This window comes from Peromyscus eremicus, chromosome 5, assembly GCF_949786415.1.
Source record: "Peromyscus eremicus chromosome 5, PerEre_H2_v1, whole genome shotgun sequence".
Lineage (NCBI taxonomy): Eukaryota > Metazoa > Chordata > Mammalia > Rodentia > Cricetidae > Peromyscus > Peromyscus eremicus.
This window is the reverse complement of record NC_081420.1, coordinates 315,746-334,031: the sequence shown is the minus strand read 5'-3', so window position 1 is coordinate 334,031 and position 18,286 is coordinate 315,746. Positions and strand designations below refer to the sequence as shown.

General features: G+C 41.5%; 1 protein-coding gene across 1 annotated transcript; it reads right to left on the bottom strand.

Moving 5' to 3' along the window:
* Positions 1–5,650: 5,650 nt before the first annotated feature.
* On the bottom strand, positions 5,651–9,507 carry Fam240b (family with sequence similarity 240 member B). The gene is made up of 2 exons (XM_059262219.1): positions 9,365–9,507; positions 5,651–5,744 (listed from the first exon to the last, which is right to left on the bottom strand). Exons 1-2 carry the CDS (start codon positions 9,505–9,507, stop codon positions 5,651–5,653), a joined length of 237 nt encoding a protein of 78 aa, XP_059118202.1.
* Between the last annotated feature and the right edge of the window lie 8,779 nt (positions 9,508–18,286).

Sequence of the window (18,286 nt, the reverse complement as noted above, 5' to 3'; positions counted from 1 at the left end):
AGCTGCCAAAGCTACTCTGCTCATGGTCCATTTTGCCACATATAAAATTTTCACTTTCATATAGACAAATACATTAATTTTTTTCCTTTATAGCTTCAAACTTTTTAGACTTGATAATGAGTATTTAATGATCTGATCTTCCCTTTAGATTTCTTTTTTTTTTTCAGGAGGCACACTTGCAAATTTTATTTATTGAAGATACAATACAACAAACACTTAGAAGATATCAATCACCAAAAAGGGGACCCCTCCACAGGAAGCTTACCTAAAGCAACAGGAAAAGACTACAAGCAAAAGACAGTATATAAGCATCTTGTTCAGTGTGAGAAACTCGGGGGACTGGGGTGGGGGGCTAGGAGTGAGAAACTCAGGGGACTGGGGCGGGGGTGGGGTGCTAGGAGTGAGAAACTCAGGGGACTGGGGTGGGGTGCTAGGAGTGAGAAACTCAGGGGACTGGGCGGGGTGCTAGGAGTGAGAAACTCAGGAGACTGGGGTGGGGTGCTAGGAGGGAAGAGTGTAGCTATAATAGATGCCTTGCTACTGCACTGAGGAGGTTACAATTCAGCAAAGACCTGTTGGAGGGGAGGGGGCAGCCTCATGGCTACCTGGAGAGTTTCCACAGAGGTGTGGACATAGGTATCCACATATTCTTTTGACCTGTTCAGCTAGGATAAACTAGGGCTGAGTGCCAGGGAGAGGGAAGGAGTGGGGATAAATACAGAGGCACAGGGAAGCTGCAGACCCATAAACCAGTTGGCATTCTTCAGACTGTCGATTTTAGCATGGATGCTACAGCTCCGAGGAACTGGTTGGGTATCCTTCCCCAGCGAAGAGTGGTGTACTTGGGTGTTTTCTGAAGACCTGGGCAGGTTTTCCAATCCTGCCAACCACTATTGAATTGTGGCTGGGCATGCACCAAGGAGGCCCAGGTAGACAGTCTTCCTCTTTGGATTGCAACAGGACTCCCATCACACCCCGAGGACCACAGCAGTCTCTATCATCTCACTCTGGGAGAATCTGGAAGGTGTTTTGCTGGCTTCGATTCACAGTGGTAGCTGCTGCTTGTGAGCAGTGAGGCGCTCTCTGGGTTCCCTCCCATGGGCGCTACCTGGTCCCCTTTGCCATGCCACATTTGCTAGGATCTTGTGGCACACTCAAGGCTTTCAGTACTGACTGGAGGAGAAGACTTCTGCAATGCTGGAGCTCCAAGGGCACAGACATGCCTGCTCTCCAGAGTGCAGATCCTCTCCTGTATCCAGTCCCTTCAGAACTCAACCAGGTTCCACTCCAGTTTTTCCAGGCTCTATCGACACCAGAAACACCCAACTTCCAGCGGCTCAAACTGGATATCTTGGAGTCATCTTTCACGCTTTAGCCTTAACATGCTTAACACTGTAGTAATGTCTGTTTTCTCTGCCTCTTTAATGCTCCCAATGTCTAGCAGCTTTGAATTTACTCCCACCCCTACCCCTGTACCTTTACCTCCACTCCTTCCCTCCCTCTGGCTCTACCCCGATCCTAGCTGAATAGGTTGAAGGAATAGATGAGTACATGCCTACCTTATTGTCTTTGTCAAAGCTATTCCTTTGAACTGCTTTTTTCCAGATAGATGCAAGGCTGACGCCTCCATTCCATCAGGTCTTTGCTGAACTCTATAAACTTGTTAACCCAGCAGCAAGGCATGGATTGTAGTCACTCTCTCTCTTCCCACCCAAGGCAATTAGCTTGGATTGCCACCATAGCTCCCTAACTAGTTTCTAGTGTTTTCCCCAGGAGTCTGTTGTTTATAGGTCCCTTAGTAATCCCATCCAAACCAAAGTGAGACTTCCCAGCTGTGCCTCTCTGGCTACTCAGAAGAAACCCACAATCCTTACAATGGCCTTTCCCCAGTCCCTTTAGATTTCTAATAAGAATAACAATTTAGGACTTTATATACTTTCAATGTCTAAATAATTTGTATACTTTAGCATAAAAGACTTACATTGGGAAAATTAGTAATGGGATGGGCTATCGGCGTATTGACAGCTCAGTCAGTAGAGTGCTTGCTTAGCAGGTAGGAAGTCCTGGATTTGAATCCTTAACCAAATAAATAGGACTTGGTGGTGCTCACCTGTAACCCAGAATTGGAAAGGTAGAGGCAGTAGGACTAGAAATTCAAGGTCATCTTGGGACACATAGAAAGGTACAGGCCAGCCTTGGCTACAATGAAACCCCTCAAAACAAAACAAAGTCAAATAAAGCAAAATGATTTGCTTTAAAATCATAAAGCAAAGCATTTTATAGATGAGGAAATCTAATTAATAAGCAAATGAAATGTAACCATAGTCACTAGAGGCTGAAAGAACAATGAGATAACACTTTGTCTCCAGGTCAAAACAGCAGCACTTAGCTGGGTGGTGATGGCGCAAACCTTTAATCCCAGCACTCGGGAGCCAGAGGCAGGTGGATCTCTGTGAGTTCATGGCCAGCCTGGTCTACAGAATGAGTTCCAGGACAGGCTCCAAAGCTACACAGAGAAATCCTGTCTGAAACAGCAGCAGCAGCAGCAGCAGCAGCAGCAGCAGCAGCAGCAGCAGCAGCAAAAAACCAAACCAAAACAAAACAAAACCCCCAAAACAGCAGCATGTAGTTGTAACCGTCTTATTAAATAAGAAACACAGAGCCAATGCAGAGATGAAAGCCCAAGAGGTCAGAGCTAAATACAGCAGCACTTATTGCTGGGGATACTGAGAGAAGGGTACTCTAATAAATTTCTGTTTCTAATGCTATTTATTGTGTTTCCCATCCTAAGGAATCTGTTCTCTAGTACAAAATATCAAGTTAATATAAAGGACCCATGGATAAGAGTTTTCACTGCTTTACAGTTCAAGTGGCAAAGTCTTGGGGTTTACATAATTGAAGAATGCAAGATGCAGAAAAATAGAATATGATTCAATTATGTATTATGTTCACAGGAACATGTTCATACAAGTCTTTTATATGATGTGTGTGTTCATGGTTGTGTAAATGTGCAGAAAACTGTTGGAAATTGTTAATATAAATTGCTAGGGTGTGAAGGTCAATGATGGCAGGGAGTAGGGAAACAAAGGAATTTCTAAGCAAAAGCAAACAAGGACAAAAGAGTTGGTAGAAAATTTCAGTAATAAAGGTGCTCATCGTGGTGTTGTAGCATTCAGGAGGCAGAGGCTGGGGGACCTCTGTGACTTTGAGGCCAACCTTGTATACATAGCAAGGTCCAGGCCAGCCAGGGATACATAGTGAGACCCTGTCTCAAACAAACAAACTAAAAAACCAAACTCCCCAAATTATATCTGCATACAAAATGCTACAATTTATATCACGAGTGCCCTCCAAGGCCCATGTGTTAATGGGCTGTCTTCTAGCCCTGAAAGTATTGAAAGGAAGTAAAATGTTTAGGAAGTAGGGCCCAGTGGGAGGAAGTTCTGTCATTAGGGTTTGTCCTTGAAAGGGACATTGGGACCTAGGCCTCTTTGTGTTTCTTTTTTGCTTTAAGAGTAGACTACCTATTCATAGACTTCATTCATTTTTATATATTTTTAAACTCATTGGCAAAAGTCAAAATCATGCATAAAAGTTCGGGAAGATCAGTTAGTAAGCATTTTCTGTACACAATCTGAGTTTAAGCCCTAGAACTCAAGTTAAACAAATGACTAACAAGCAAACGAACAAATACTCATGAAAAGTATAAGAAAATGTCATATACATTTACACAGCAGATACAGTGAGTTTTTTCCACAGTTATGGAAAGCCAACCAACATATGTGATATAATTATCTGCATATAAAATTATATATATATATATATATATATATATATATATATATATGTGTGTGTGTGTGTGTGTGTGTGTGTGTGTGTGTGTGTGTGTTTTCATTTATCAAGGAATCTGGAAAAGTTAGGTTGGATGTGGTGGTGTACACATTTAATCCATGTACTTAGGGGACAGTGGTAGGAGAGTCAGAAGTTCAAGTTCATCAGTGGCTAAATACAGTTTAAGGTCAGCCTGACCTGTATGAGACCCTGCCTACACACACACACACACACACACACACACACACACACACACACACACACACTTTGAAAAAAAAATCAACAATGAAAATCCAAGCAATCCACTCCTGTACCTATAAATTGCAATGGCTATTACCCTGTAGATAAGAAGCCTGTGTCTAGGGGCTCCTGTCCCCACCTCCTCTCTTCTATAGAGGAACCCTTTCCTCATTCTGTTATAGATACACATTTCTCTATAGCTTCCCAGGCCCCCATCTGCTTTTCCTCACTTCTGCACCTTCCCTGTTCTGTTTTCCTTGCTCATAGCCATGCGCTGTATGTACTTAGGGTCTGTAATTGATATGTTGGTATGTACATACAAAGTGAAATGATTTTTACAGGTCAGGTCTCCCTTTAACTGTCACATTTTCAGAAGACTTCTGACTCACATATGTGGTCAGGTATCTTGATGTTTATTCCCATGGTTCTCTGTCCTTATCAAAGTTCTTTTTCATGATTATCCTCTTTTGAATTTAGCTCAGCTTTTCCCAGAACTAGTTTAGTCTTTTTGTTGAATGTAAATTGAATAAGAGCCCACAGGAGAGGCCTGGGCACTGCCTTTTGAATCTCACTGTGGGGGGATGGTGGAAGTCTCTCCAGCCCTTCCTGCCATGCACATCGTTCTTGGCCATAATGAGGGTTGTTAGTTTTCCAGAAGAAGCAGAGGGAAGCAGGCTTCCCCATGACTGTTTAAGTGTCTTGGACTCAGCCTTTTATTCCCTCTGGCCACCTATGTGCCTTGGCACATCTACCTTTGTTCCTGGCCTGTCTCGAGGAATCTCAGACAAAGGAACCATAATCCATGCTGCTGTAAATGCCATTTGTCTAGCAAACTTGCTCTGGACCAGACAGGAAGCTAAGTGAGGATGACTCAAAGTTCTGGAATGTGTCTGGGGATACTGGAGCTGACACTTGCCGAGAACTGACTAAGACGAATGTGAAAGGACTTGACAAAGGGCAGGCAGTTCTAAGGTGAGCAAGGATGAGGGTGAGCCAGCCAAGACTGTTCAGCAGGATTCTACTTCCTCTGCATGTGCCTAAATAAAACATGATCATCAAAAAGCCCAAATTTATAGGAAGAGAAAACTAATTCCGTTTATTTTCAAATCATATTGTTAAAATTCCAAAATTCATACTAGTTTTATTTCTGCAGGCTGTGGCATCTCTATATACACAAAAAAGGAAGAAAGGAGACAATAATTTTGTGATCAGTTTCTGGAGATGTGGAGAAACCGGATTCCATCAAGGTCATTGCCTCAAGCAAGCTCAGGGAAAGCATTTAGATTTCAAGATGGGGATAGAAGGCAGAACCACCTTTACTACATGGGGAGGGGTGCTAATTCAAAGAGCTTTTTACATTAAGCAATCCAAGCATCCCACCCCTGCATTCACCCTGTCCTCTGTGTGGAGAGGGTTGAGCTGAATCACAGTTCCCATTAACACAGGGTAGGGTTTACATGTATGTCCTTTCTCAAATGGGAGAACAGATAGGGAAAGTTCTGCTTAGGAAGTCAGTGTAACTCTATGGAAGTCTTTTTCCTCTTAGAAAAAGATGTTCTTGATGGTTTGCCAGAAGCACTCAGTTCTCGGGGTTAGCTTGCTTTCCCTTATCATCAGGATTGTCCAGCATTCTCAGCCTCTTCTCCAGCCTCTGCTTCCATTCTTCTCGAAGCCTGAGGAGAAGACACCACACATGCAATTGATTAGTGCATTTGTTTCCATATCTGCTGGTCCATTGGTGAGTTTTTCATTTGTTTCTCATAAATATTGTTCAAAGAAGCCCATGACTTTTACAAGTGAGTAAAGAACAGAAATAGAGTAGAAAAACAGTGAAGACTACAAACAGGTAGTCTTTCATCAAATTTAATTTAGCCTTCCTAAATTAATATTGGACTCCATGAAATCCCAGGAAAATGTTTTTGTAGTCATCAACCAGCTGACTGAAACAGCTGGTGAATGTGGTCTCAGCTGCCTGGGAGGCTGAAGCAAGAGGATTACTTGAGTCTAAGATATTGAAAACAGCCTGGGTAACATAGCAGACTTCATTAAAAAATAACCAATCATTAAAAAACAATCAATCAATTTTCTGTGGAAAAGTAAGAAAAGAAGTAGGTTAACCAAAAGAACTGGTGGCACATGCCTTTAATCCCAGCACTCGGGAGGCAGAAGTAGGTGCATCTCTGAGTTTGAGTCCAGTCTGGTCTACAGAACAAGTTCCAGGACAGCCAGGGTTACACAGAGAAACCCTGTCTAAAAAAAAAAAAAAAAAGATACAGTCACCATTGTTAACACAGCCTTGAAGAAAGGGACAGACAGGCAAATGGATCAGCAGAAAACACAAACTAAGATGACAAACTGATTTGTGATCTAATCAACTAAAGGATGAAAAGAGCTCGGGAGATGGCTCAGCAGCTAAGAGTACTTGCTGCTCTTGCAAAGGACTGCAAAGGATCTTGCAAAGGAACCTAGTTAGAGGACTCACAGTTGCCTATAACTCCAGCTTCAAGGTGTTGGATGCCCTCTTCTGGCTGCCACAGGCACTGCATTTGTGTACACATACACACACATACACACATACATAAATAATAATCAAATAAATCTTAAAAATGAGATCTGAATACATGAGAAGAGCAGTATAGCTGGTATTAAAGTTTTTGTCTTTAATCTAGAAATACTGGCTTCACTTTTCAAATGGAGACCAAGTCGTGTTTATTTATTGTTCTAGATTCTTTTGATTTGTTGGGGTAGGGGTGGCAGTTAATATCTAGATATTCTGATTCTCCTTCGTAAGTAGAATTAACTAGGTGTAACTAGAAAGCAGGGTGATGGTGTCTGTGAGATTCTCAAGGGTTATTGTGTCACTGGGAGGCAGTGAGGATCTGATTGGGCTTGCAGTTTTTCTGTCACGTGCCTGGCATTATGTATCTCAAAAACAGATTTAGGGAAGGAACTGTGAAAACAGGGAGAAGGGACTGCACTGGGCAGGGAGAGCCTTTGGACTTCACACTAGTTTGACAAAAAGAAGGAGGTAGGGATAAGTAGGGCTGCTGGAAACCAGCTGCTTTCCAGACACCATTCTAGGCCTGCTTCTTCTAAGCAGGGTCAGTGTGTTAATGACACTGTTAAGGATGTGGATGGAAGAGGGTTTTTCTCTAGGTATGGAGGGAGGCTCTTCTTTGGGACTTAAAAACATTTTAGAAAGTGATGTTGAAAGCTGGATGTGGTGGCTCATGCCTGTAATCCCAGTGCTAAGGGCCAAAGGATCAGGAGTTCAAGGTCATCCTCAGATATGTAGCCAGTTTGAGACCACTCTGGACTGCATGAGTGAACATCCCATTGGTGAGCCTGTCTCAGTGGGACTGTTCCTATTTTAGGGGTAAAAACTTGGACAGGCTCTGAGGAGTTGAGCTGTTCCTGCTGCTCAGCTTGTAAATAAATGATCCCTTTTCAGTAGACTGTCAACTAAAACAAGAAATTCATTTGTTAATGAAAAAAAAAAAGACTGTGCTGTGGGATGGTCTTTCTGCACGCTGTGAATATGTGTTGCTGTTATCGGTTAATAAAGAAGCTGTTTTGGCCTATGGTGAGGCAGGTTAAGAGCCAGGCAGGAAATCAGTTATTTAAGAAGCGGCTGTTGGGTATTTGGGAAGAGGCAGGAAGGAGAGACTGCTTTACCTTCCCCTCAAACTCTTAATATGTGTCCTTCCAGATGTGGAAGGTTTTCGTGAACTAGTTTTTCATACAGACAGACCTGTCAAGCTAACCCTGAAATGTAGTTTGGTCTTCTATTCTGGGATTATAATTGTGAAGAGCTGAAGAAGGGATTTTTCTTTATTCTTACTTTTATTCATTTATTTTTGACACAGGCTCCATGTAGCTCAGGCTGGCCTTTAATTCTCTAGGTAGATGAGAATGATCTTGAAATTCTAATCCTTCTACCTCCACATCCTAACTGCCAGGATTATGGCTTGTATCACCACGCCCACCTCTTGAGTAAACAATTGTAGGAAACAGAACCTTTTTAATTCAAATTATTAGTTATTATTATTGTGTATGTGTGCCTCTGCACATGTTTGTTGTGTATATGTGGGTACATATATCATGACATGCATGTGGAGGTCAGAGGAAAACTTTGTGGAGTCAATTCCCTCCTTCAGCCTTCAGAAGTTGGTTATGGGGATCAAACACAGGTCTTCAGGCTTATGTGACAAGTGCCTTTACCTGCTGAGCTTTCTGGACAACCCAAAACTTGATTTTTTGTCTGTGTTGAAGAAAGTGTTGTTGATATCTGTAAGCTATTGGTTCTCAATAGGAACCACTTTGCCCTCCAGTGGGAAATGGGAATCCTGCTGACAGCCAATTTTTTGAGGCAAGAAATACTGTTGAACATGTTACAAAGGGCAAGGAAGTCTTCCACTGCAAGCAGTTCACTGGCTCTAAAACACCAGCAGTGCTGACAGCTGAGTGAGACATAGGCTGTAGATGTACCCAAGAAACCCCATAAAGACTGGCAATATTGAATGAGTGGTTCTATTAACCTTGGTTTCTGACCTTCTGTATTTTATGTTCTGACTTCTTTTAAGAATACCCTGGCTGGAGAGAGACTGCCCATCCCAGGACTAGTTTCCCACCTCTTTTATAAGATAGGGTCTCATGTAGCCTAGGTGGATGACTTTGAACTTCTGAACCTTCTGCTTCTACCTGTCCAGTGCTGGGATTACAGGTGTTTGCCTCACACCTTCTTTGGTGTTGGGATCTGACCCAGGGCTTTGTACATTCTAGATAGGCCCTCTAACATCCGAGTTACATTCTTGTCCTAGCAAAAGGCTCAGCCAATCTCCAAACCATCTACACCCAATTCTGTAGCTTCATTTTTTTCCATACTCAACTTCCATACCTGCCACTATGCTCCCCTTTGGAAAGCGGCCTAGAACCAGTACTGGGGACTAGCCAGCCAGAAGCCCACTGGGATTGTTCAAACCAGCCTACCTTGAACTATCTTCTCTTTCTTGCCTTGCCATGGAAATCTCCCAAAGGATATGGCTTACTCTTTCTTCCTGGCTCCTAGGTTCTGATTAAAACTTTGATGTGCTGAGCAATGTGTGGAGATACCTCTTTGGGACTTGTGAGTTTAATACACTTCTTTCTCTCCATATCTTGTTCTTGTTTCCTCCCTCTGTAGTACAGAATCCATCACCCACCTTATAACAGTGAGTGATGAAAAAGAATTGGGCCCCTCTCCACATCTCGTATATTCCCAAGGAAATTTAGGACAGAAAAGCAATCCACATACTTTCTCAGAGCACTTTTCTCCTGGCGATCTTCTTCAAGTTCTCGGTAACAAGTCTGTTTGCTAATTTCCTTTTCCCAGAAGCTTTTGAGCTCATCGCAGGTCTCACAGCAGAAGACTTCCCTGCGCATGTACTGGCTGTTCATCCCTGCAATGCGAAAGACAAAGCATAGCCCAGCACCGCAAGTGGTGGCACCCGACTTGGGAATGTGCTTGGATACAGGTGAGTTTGAATGGATACTTTTTCTGTCATCACATACTCGTGGAATGACTCCATTTTTTCCACTGCAGATGAAGATAATCATAATGATGTAAAAAGTATTCTGAAAACAGTTGAACAAAGAAAAATCTGCAGCCCTTGAAGGTAATCTGATTCTGAATCAGTTGACTCTTTTGTTGTCTTTTAGCCATTTTGCTATACTGTAAATTATATAAAAATTATAGTAATGTAAATGATTCTAAAACACAGAAATTAAAATATATTTTGTCCAAATGATATACCTGTGGATGTCAATCAGTTTTTCATCTATTATAAATTTGTTGATTTTTTAAAAAAAATTTCTTTGAATCAGTTGTAATTGTGTGTATGGTATGCATGTGTGTATGTGGGTATACTTGTCTATGTGTGCTCATGTGGAGGCCAGAAATCAACACTTGAGACAGAGGCTTTCATTGAACTGGGAGCTCATTGATTTGACTAGATTAGCTGGCCAATACGTTCCTGGAATCTGTCTGTCTCTGCATCTTCCCAGTGTGGAGACACAGCTAACCTGGCTTTTACATGGGTGTTGGTGATTCATGTTCAGCTTCTCATGCTTGCACAACAAGCATGTTGCCTGATGAATTTCTTCCCAGCTCCTCACTTGAAGTCTCTTTCTAGTTATATGTTTTCCCATTATATGTAAAATAAATTCTTTGCCACATTTTGATTTTATATCTGTTTGAAAATCATTTTAATTTTACTAAAACCCTCTAACTTTTTTTTTTTTTTAGTTTGTATGTATAGGTATAAAATGAGTAGACAAACAAAACCTCTGAATCTAGTGCGGAGCCAATGGTTCTCAGCAAATATCATACTTCCCTGTCCCTCCTCATAGAGTGACAATGACCTCTGCTCTTCTCTGAGTAAGATGTGTGGGAATCGTGTTCTACCCACTATACTGTTGTCCTTTAGTGCTGCTCTGTGTGACGGGTGGTTCTGCACTCCTCACTCAGATGAGGAGGCTGAGCAACAGTATTAGCCTTCCTAGTGACTAAAACAGAGCTGAGTTTAAACTTAGGTCTGCTCACCTTCATAGAGGACTCTGTACATTATGGATGGCTAACTTGAGCTTATTAATGTTCAATTTTGCACATGAGGAAGCTAATGCTCAGAGGCATTAGTTGATTTTGCTGAAACCATACAGCTTCAGAGTTCCTTCCTTACTCTTGTCCTTTGAAAAAGGCAGAGTGACTTTGCATTCTCTCCCTGTCGTGAATCTCAGAGCTCTCCCATGACTGACAGGTACCTCAATGTTTGGATGTTTGTGACTTGGTGGGACCTAGTTTCCTTAAGAGAAGAACTTTTGTCTTGTTATTATTGGTGACTTGAGGCATTTAGTAGATATTCAGTAGTTCTTAAATTAATTTAATGACTTTTTTCAAATGACTGTTTTTATAAAAAGAACTTTCTGAGAAATGAAAATTGTCCCTTAAGATATCCTAGGACCTAGACAATGAGCAAAGGTCAGAGAGGGGACACTTTTATCCTTTCTGGGTAAGAGAATTGTTCAATTCTGGTGACTCAGAGCAGCGACAGTGCTCGGAGTGTCTGTGAACCATGGGCTCTCTTGCAGCCTGACCACAGCACAGTTGCCTGTCTCCAAGGGCGTACGTCTCTCCCACTCACTCTTGTTTCCAGGACAATGGATTCAGTGGGAAGAATTTTAATGAATTTCTAGTCATTAGATATTGGAAGAGAAACTATTAACAGAAATAGATTAGGTTTTACATTTTTATTCATAGGACTAGGAAATGGATGTTTGCCCCTCCATGCACTTGAATTTCCTGTGGGTTTAGTTGTACTTACAGGAGACTCTAAGGCGTTTCACTTTCCTGGGATACACATGTGAGATAAATACTGCCTGAACTGAAGAGATGGATCAGTGAGTACAAGAGCTAGATGTTAGCTGCATAAGCCTGATGACCCAAGTTTGATCCCTGGGACCCATGTAAAAAGCCAGATGCTGTGGCTCACATCTGTGGTCCCAGCACTCCTAAGGCAGGAAGGGACGTGGAGAAAGAACCACCAGTAAGCCTGTGGAGCCACATAGCTGCAGTGCAGCAGAAGTAAAAGAGACATCTTGCCTCAACAAGATAGGAGTGAACTGATTCTTAAAAGTTGTCCTTTGATTTCCACATGCATACTTAAATGTGTGCCCACAAACACAACAAGTAAAAAGACAAACAAAATACTGCTTATGCTGAGCTGGGAGGAACTCACAACTTGCAGTTTATATGGGTGCAAAGTAAGAACCCCTCACTTTTTTTTTGAGACAGAGTCTCTTGTATTTCAGGCTGGCCTTTGCTATGTTATGCTTATCCTCTTGTTTGACCTCCCAAGGATTGTAGGTGTGTACGCCATACTGGATTTATGCAATGCTGGGGTTGGAACCCAGGGGTTCACACATATTAGGCAAGCACTCCACTAACTGTGCTCCAAACCCTTCTTCTAAAACTTTCAAATTCAAATTACATATTTGGTACTCATAGAAAGGATAGTTTGGCCAAATACATACTCATAGAAATGTTTTTCTTTCATTAAAATTTAGAATTAACATTTTAAGCTAAAGAGTATCATGGAGAAGAGAGGAGATCCCAGCAGGCAGCTAGCTTGTCACCTCATGAAGTGTGACGTTTTTTCTGTTTGACTGGAAGGTGTGTTGGCTCTGGAGGACATCTAGTCTAGCAGGCAAGGCATTTGTAGATCCAGGAACTGGGGAAATCTAATCACCTAAAAGCAGAGATGTCCACACACCCAAGGGGTAAACTGAGGCTGAGCCTGTCCAAGGCAAATTGGATAAGAGACTATTAGGGATCTGAATATGATGGCCTGTTCTGGTCAGAAAGGACTTAGGGGTTCAGTTTCCATGGAGGAGTTGGTCTAGGGGTGCATTCTCTATCCATAGTGTTAACCTTGAACTTTCTCTTTTAGTGCTGTGGTTTGATTGTGTTTGAACACGTTATCCTCAGTGGTTGGTGCTGTTTTGATAGGCTGTGGAATCTTTAGGAGGTAGAACATTGCTGGAGAAAAATGGGTTACTGGGAACTGTGGACCTTGGGACTCCACAGCCTGAACCACTTCCTGTCTGCTATATGCTTCCTGCTTACAGATGTGATGTGGTCAAATGCCCAACACTCCTGCTACCATGCCTTCTCGACACTATGGCTTGAAAGCCCTTGAACTCTAAACCTGAATAAGCCCTTCATTCTTTAAGTTGCATCTTGTCAGATACTTACTTGGTCATATTGAAAGAAAAGTAGCAAATATTCTTAGCTTGCCCTCCAAACCTTTTTTTTTTTTTTTTTTTTTTTGGCCTCCTACTTTTCTATGGAGTCCTGCAGAACTCTCTTTCTTATACCACACTTGAACATGCAAATGCTATCTGAATTGACCAAACAGATTCCATTGCTTATCATTTCAGCAGTAGCTGGGAATGGAGGTCTTCACCATGTCTCATTTAATCCATAAGGAGGCCTGTGGTCATGATTCTCCTTACAACTCCATCCCCTGAATCACTTATCAACCCTGCAGATTGTGTTCTGTCAGTCAGATATGTGAGGGAGCCAAGAATGAGGGCATTAGGCTGGTCACTGTCATGAGCTTTTTGTGCTCAGAGTCCTAGTTTCATTACTCGTGAGACAGAGACTCATTATTGTGACCCAGCTCATGGTACTTCATACATGGATTTCTATTTCATTCTTCAAACATGATATGCATGTTTGCAGGATACTCACAGGCTATTGTCCACCCATGACAAGCATAAAAAATGTTAACCACTTCGAACCATCCTATACATACACTTTCATTTGGTTTATACATGACATCAAATGCTTCTCTTCATACTGACTCAACTCATACTGAAGGTTTATTTATTTCTGTTGCTGGGCTATTAGGATTAGAAAACCTGAGATGACAGGGATAAGAGGTTTCTCCTTTGTCCACGGCCCAGTGTTAGAGCCTGGACAGATGCCTTTAGCAAAGCTTCTGGTGCCACTTAGGATGTTACATTAGTGCCCTCTCTGTGATGAAGCAGAATAATCACATTCATTGCATGATGCCGAGCATGCTGAAGAAGTGACTAGTCTACTAAAAATGATTGCTGTCATCACTCACAACTGCTCATTCCTTACAGGTTTCACAGCTGCTTGTTTTGCTGGAAGATTGAAGCTCAGCTTTTAGCATTATGACGACTTCTATACCATAAAGTGTGCTTTGATTTAGAGCAGATCCTCTCTCTAGTCTCTCTCTTTTTTAAATCTGCTTTATACTTATTGTTTCCATTTGCTGTGCTGATTGTGAGCAGCACAATAGTGGCTGGCACTGACAGCTTGGATCCACAAGAAATAGATTGTGGACTGGGAATGTAGCTTCATTGGTAGAGTACTTGCCTAGTTTACATGGATCCCCATGTTCAATCCCCAGTACCAAATGAACCACCTGGAATTATGTCATGTGTGAAGGAGAGGCTGGGGATCAGACGCTTAAGGTCATTCTTCACTACAGAGCATGTCTGAAGCCAGCATGGGATACTTGAGATCTTGTATCAAAAAAGAAAAAGAAAAAGAATTGGTAGCAATTTTAGGAAAATATAAATCTAAGGCAGGAAACATGTCTCAAACATGTCCATTTCATTTTCCCTAGAAAACTGATGAGCATTGTCAGGTGTGACTTGCTGTCTCTGGATCCACCTTGGTACAGGCAGTGAAAATCATCAACCGTATACCTCATCTGCACTCATGTGACAGTAAAAAAGGCATGACTTGATCCACCTGCTTTATCTGGGGGTTAGGAAGATGGGAAAGCTCCTGGGATCTCAATGGCACGGATCAGCAGTGCTTCAATAGCTCAGAAATAAGAAACACGAAGTCACATGTAGATGTGTGAACCATTGGAGGCTGTTTATCCTGTGCTACTGAACTAAGATTAAGCTCTGATGTTTTATAAGAGGAATTTTCAACTTAGGTGTCTCCACTTTCCTCTCGCAAAAATGGCTTAAAAAATTCAACTTCAGGCTTTGCCCTGGAGGAGATGGGAATGGGGGGCGGGCTGGGGGGAAGGTGAGGGGGGCGGGAGGGGGGAGAACAAGGGAATCTGTGGCTGATATGTAGAACTGAATTGTATTGCAAAATAAAAATTAAAAAAAAATTATTCAATAAAAAATATTTAGCACCAGAAAAAAAACAGTAAAGGTAATTGCTTGAGGTAATATGATAGATATGAACAAATAAACAAATAAACCACATCTGTTTTTTAAAAAAAAATTCAACTTCAGGTCTTTGACCTCCCACCTGCAAATTTCAGCGTGTTGATTTCATCCCCTGGTGTGTGCAGTTGGAAGGGAGTGGCCTCTTAGGGAAGCCTGTGGGTGCCTTTCACATCTCTTTGGCTTCCTCCAGTCCTTAGTTTCTCTAAGAATAGAGGACAACTTCTTTGTCTTGACACTCAGCTTAACTGTTCTGTTTTTCACCCTAACAGCTTAAAATAAAGAGCAGCAAAATAAGTCTAGAGGCTAGAAGGTCACATGCATTCATTCTAGTTTTAAAAAGCATTATTATTATTGTGTGTGAATGGGCGGGGCACGTGCATCACAGTGTACACCACAGTGGAGGTCAGAGGACAACTTTGTGGAATTGATTTTCTCCTTTTATGTTTTGGTGGGCTCCAGGAATTGAGTTAACACTTTTATCTGCTGAGCCATCTTGCTGACCCTGTTCTAGATATTTTTTTGTATATGATTCTCATGCTCACTTAAACTCTATCAGGCTTAGTATGTTTAAATTTTTTGTTTCCTCATTAAAAAAAATAAAATCATGGTTATACAGAACAAATTTCTCTTTTTAAATATGACAGTAGGTTAGGCAGGCATATAATTAGAGTATTTGGGAGGTGGAGGCAAGAAGAGTGAGGCTAGCCTGGACTACATGAGAGAGACCCCTGCCTTAACTTCCAGGATTGCCTCAGTGTTAAATTTCTCCAATTAACAACTGAGCTGTGAGTATTAGAGAGTGGCCATGTTCTTAGAAAGGATACATTGAAGTGTGTAGGGGTAAAAGGTTATAATGTATCACCTTATTCTCAAATGGGTCAGAAAAATATATAAGGAGATAAAGTGTAAAATAAGACAGACAAGCAATGACTGATGTATCTGGGTCTGTGGTCATGGAGTTCTTTGAATTCTTTTTTTCTTTCCCTTTTTTTCAGTGCTTTTTCTTCATAGCCTCATGCATGCTACTGAAGCACTCTACCGCTTACTGGTATCTGTAGACCTGATTTACCCTTGTAACTTTTTGTAATCTTGAGATCAGTTGCATACGAAATTTTAAAGAAATGTTTCTTTCAGGGCCTTCTAGATGACTTCCCTGGTAAAGATGCCTGCCACTAAGCCTGGTAAACAGAGTTCAATCTCTAGGACCCACAGGTGGAAGGAAAGAACCGACTCTCATAAGTTTTCTTCTGACTTCCACACACATGCTATGGAGCATGTGTATGTGCATGCATGCATGCAAGCACACACACACACACACACACACACACACACACACACACACACACACACACAGAGTTTATAAAAAATAAGAAAAAACCCTTACTTTCATATCCTTAAAAGAGAAGAAAACATTTTCCATTTTCTTTCCCATTTAGCCCCCCCCCCCAGCCTCTTATGTAGACCCCAACATCTATAAATCAATTGTGGATATACTTCAGATTTTAAGACCCTTTGTACTAAACATTTTGTTGTGCCCAAAACATGGATAGCTTTAAAAAACTGTTTTGGGGGAACTTCGAAAAGACAAGAGGAGATTGTGTCAATAGCCAAAATTAGAGGAATTTGAGCAACAAAACAATGTTACACTCCAAATTGATATACATGATCATAAGTAAATGAAAGAAAAAGAGATTCCTAGTGAATAAGTGTAGAAGAAAAGAGGAATAGAAAACCAGGAGAGCAGTCCATATGAGGCACACTGAGCTTGATAAAAGACAAAATGAGCAAATGAAACTTGAAGCAGAAAGAGTAGCGACTTAGCCCCGTGAACATGTCTCCAAGCTGACTCCTCCAACAGCTTTAGAATGGGTTCTTATTGAGTCTGGGTGCATGTAATGGCTGAGGGGAAAGTAACTTCCAAGAGCAGAAACAAGGAACATTTTATTCAATGAGTAAGGGTCGCATCAAAGTAGCAAATTGTTGCTTTCACACAATTTAGTAGTAGGTTGTGTTGCCTCTTCAGTACACTTCCCAACTCCAGAAGGCTCAGTCTACTTATAGGAAAATTGCACATTGGTTACATTGTCCCTACTCAAGCAAATGACTCCTAACCATGCTCCTGCAGGCTACCCTAATTAAATGCAATGGGTCACACATACACATAAAATTAGAAAGAACATCAAAGTAGGAGAAAGGTTTGGGAAGAAGAAGGGATTTGGTAGGAGGAGAAAGGGATACGAGATAATGGGGGTCAGGAGAGACATAGTTATAGATAAAATTGTAAGAGAATAAATAAACATAAGAAAATGCAGACAAGTTCAAATTCAGTCTCATCCTACAAAGCATCTTAGTACAGCTCCTTAAAATTACCAAGGCAAGTTTTTCAAAAGGAACTATAAATAATGATTTTTTTTTTAAAAAGGTGAAATCTTTTTTAAAAATATTGTCAATGAATTTTAAGACAATACACTGGACAGAATGTCAGAACATGTCTGCTGGTCACACTTGCTTTTGAGTATCCAAGTTTTGATTCTTACATGAACTAGTGAGCTCTCTGTGGACCTACGGGAGAAACTAACACAGGCTATGCAGAATAAAGATGAAACACCACAAGCACAAGGAACAGGATTCTTTCTTCCCTTCCTCATCTCCCCCATCTCCTAGGCCACAGCTAATTACTGGAAGTTTGTACTGGGCCCATCCAAGCTGTTCAATTTGATGTCTTCTCATCTAATTGGAGATGAAAAGGGCCTGGGAGGCCACTGGCTCCGCTTGCTATGGCCTAGGTGGGTTGGGGCCAGAAACCAAGCCACCATATTACCTGACTTTGATCTTCATACCATCAATTAGACTCTCAAGTACTGTGAGTCAGGACTCGTTTAGCACTGTAAACTTCATATGGTATCTCTGAAGGACATAGAGCCTGAACTATCCTCATACTGACTCCACTCACCTGCTCAGACTTCTGTAAAGACTTTTCAGCTAAAACTAAGCATTTCTCTAGAAATTTTATGTTCTCCTCCTGCAAAAATCTCAAAATGAATAAACAAAAATAAGTAAAGCAAACTGGTCAATAAACAAAATTCAGTTCAGAGTTGGCATTTTCCTTTCCATTCTTCTTCCTACTTCAGGAAGCTATTCCTCTGTTTCAATAAATCTTGCTTGCTCTTCAAATACTGTCTCTCACTCTCCTTCCTCCAACTGCCAGCCCAATGACCTTTAGCTGTCATTAGTCAATGCCATTATTTTCTCAATAGGGAATACTGATAAGAGGCCATATATCTCCTCTGAGGCAGTGGGCTCTAGCCACTCTGAACTTAACATTTCTTGTAGAAAAATCTGGGTGCTGAGGAGATCATTCAGTTGGTAAAGTGCTTGCCCTGTAAATACTAGGATATAAGTTCTGCAGACCCAGAACGCAGGTGTAAAAACAACAAAATTGGGGCCTACAGAGATG